At 48.6% G+C, this 1,769-nt stretch overlaps 1 protein-coding gene across 1 annotated transcript; it reads right to left on the minus strand.

Moving 5' to 3' along the window:
* Positions 1 to 294: 294 nt before the first annotated feature.
* Positions 295 to 741, minus strand: LOC134389462 (keratin-associated protein 9-1-like). The gene has a single exon (XM_063113027.1). It carries the CDS (start codon positions 739 to 741, stop codon positions 295 to 297), a length of 447 nt encoding a protein of 148 aa, XP_062969097.1.
* Between the last annotated feature and the right edge of the window lie 1,028 nt (positions 742 to 1,769).

The following is a 1,769-nucleotide window of genomic DNA, read 5'->3' on the forward strand; positions in this document are numbered from 1 at the left end:
GATGCAAACGCTGATGGACATATTCCGGAAATTGAGACTATGAATCCATGTCAGTGAGGTGGAGCTGACCAGCATGTGGTTCGCTGAGAAGAGGAAATGGAGAAGAATGATATCAAAGGGATGCAGGCTGCATCACTTCAGTAGATTCACAAGCATTGTAGAAACAAGGGGACAGCAACGGTCAGTGTCAGCATGTTGACTGTCAGCAAAGCTTAGAGAGCAAGATTCTTGGAAGTTTGGCAATATGGTTGGGGCAATGGGTCTGTGGTGGGTGGTGAGTGTGCGGCAGGTGAATCAGCAGCTGCATGGTTGGCAGCAGCTGGATCCACAGCAAGGATTACAGCCACAGCTTGGACGGTAGCAGGTGGTCCTGCAGCAGGTGGTCTGACAGCAAGTCGGGCGGCAGCAAGGCTGGCAGCAGCAAGATCCACAGCAGCTTGGCTGGCAGCAGCTAGATCCACCACAGGAAGGGCGGCAGCAGCTGGACACACAGCAAGGACTGCAGCCACAGCTGGGGCGGCAGCAAGTGGTCCTGCAGCAGGTGGTCTGACAGCAAGTTGGGCGGCAGCAAGGCTGGCAGCAGCCGGACCCACCACAGCTCTGGCCACAGCAGCCGGACCCACAGCAGTTGGGCTGGCAGCAGCTAGATCCCCCACAAGAGGGCTGGCAGCAGGTGGTCTGGCAGCAAGTGGTCCTGCAGCAGGTAGGCTGGCAGCAAGGGGAGCAGCAGGATTGGGTCATGGTGTCAGGTGTAGAAGGTGGGCTTCTGTTCAGAAGTGAGTTTCCCAGGTTCTGAGAATTCCTTTAATTCTGGGGCTTTTATATACTGGACCTCCCATGTAGGGACCAATGAGCAGGACTTTTCCTTGTTGTAATTTGTTTTCCACAGTCTCTAGGGAAGTGGCTCAAGGAAAAAGTTGGTTTCTCAGTTTGAAAATTCTTTTGAAAATTATGCACCTAAGAATTTATTGTGCATAATTCATTGTGAATATTTGTGGCAATCATCAGCATCATGGTGTTTGCTGTGATCATCCTCTGGCCAGGTGATAGTTCCTGTGGCCCAGGGTGTGTCAGAGCAGTCACCTTTTCCAGCTTCTTCCTTTGGTTGTAAGTAAAGTGGGAAGTGTCCCTGGGGAAGTGCATGATGCTGATATGCTCATAGTGACGTGTGGAATCTATACCTGAATCCAAGTGTTCTTGCTTAGAAAAGGCAGATTACTGAAGGCTACAATAGGCATGTCCACTCACAGCCATCATGACACAGGTTGTAGCAGTTTGACCAAGGGTGCATGAGTTGAGGGTGGTGGGCATCATTTTATGCGTATACAAATCATCACCAAAGCAGGAGGTAGAGGCAGAGGCAGGACACTGGGATTCAGGAAGCATCAATGCCTCATGTCCTAACTCTGTTGACCAGCAGGTTTAGTCACCTCTGATAGGACACTCAACCAGCACATTATTTGTGTTCATAAAAGGAGCGAATTATATGCCACATGATGACAACATGGGTACCTTCATTTGATATGAAATTGAGGTCGAATGGACATTGAAAGAACTGCATACCTCATGAATGTGCAGCTTGACTGATTATGGCAAAGGGAAGAGTGCATTCATCATTCACATTGGGAGACAGAGCTCAGTGTGTAGTCAAGTCACTGATCTTCAGCTTTTCCTTAATAGCTTTTTTTTTTTTTTTTTGCTGCCTCTTTAAGGTCACTAGGCATTATAACATCATAGTTGTGTCAAGTTTTGAACCTTTTACAAATTGT

This window comes from Cynocephalus volans, chromosome 10, assembly GCF_027409185.1.
Source record: "Cynocephalus volans isolate mCynVol1 chromosome 10, mCynVol1.pri, whole genome shotgun sequence".
NCBI lineage: Eukaryota > Metazoa > Chordata > Mammalia > Dermoptera > Cynocephalidae > Cynocephalus > Cynocephalus volans.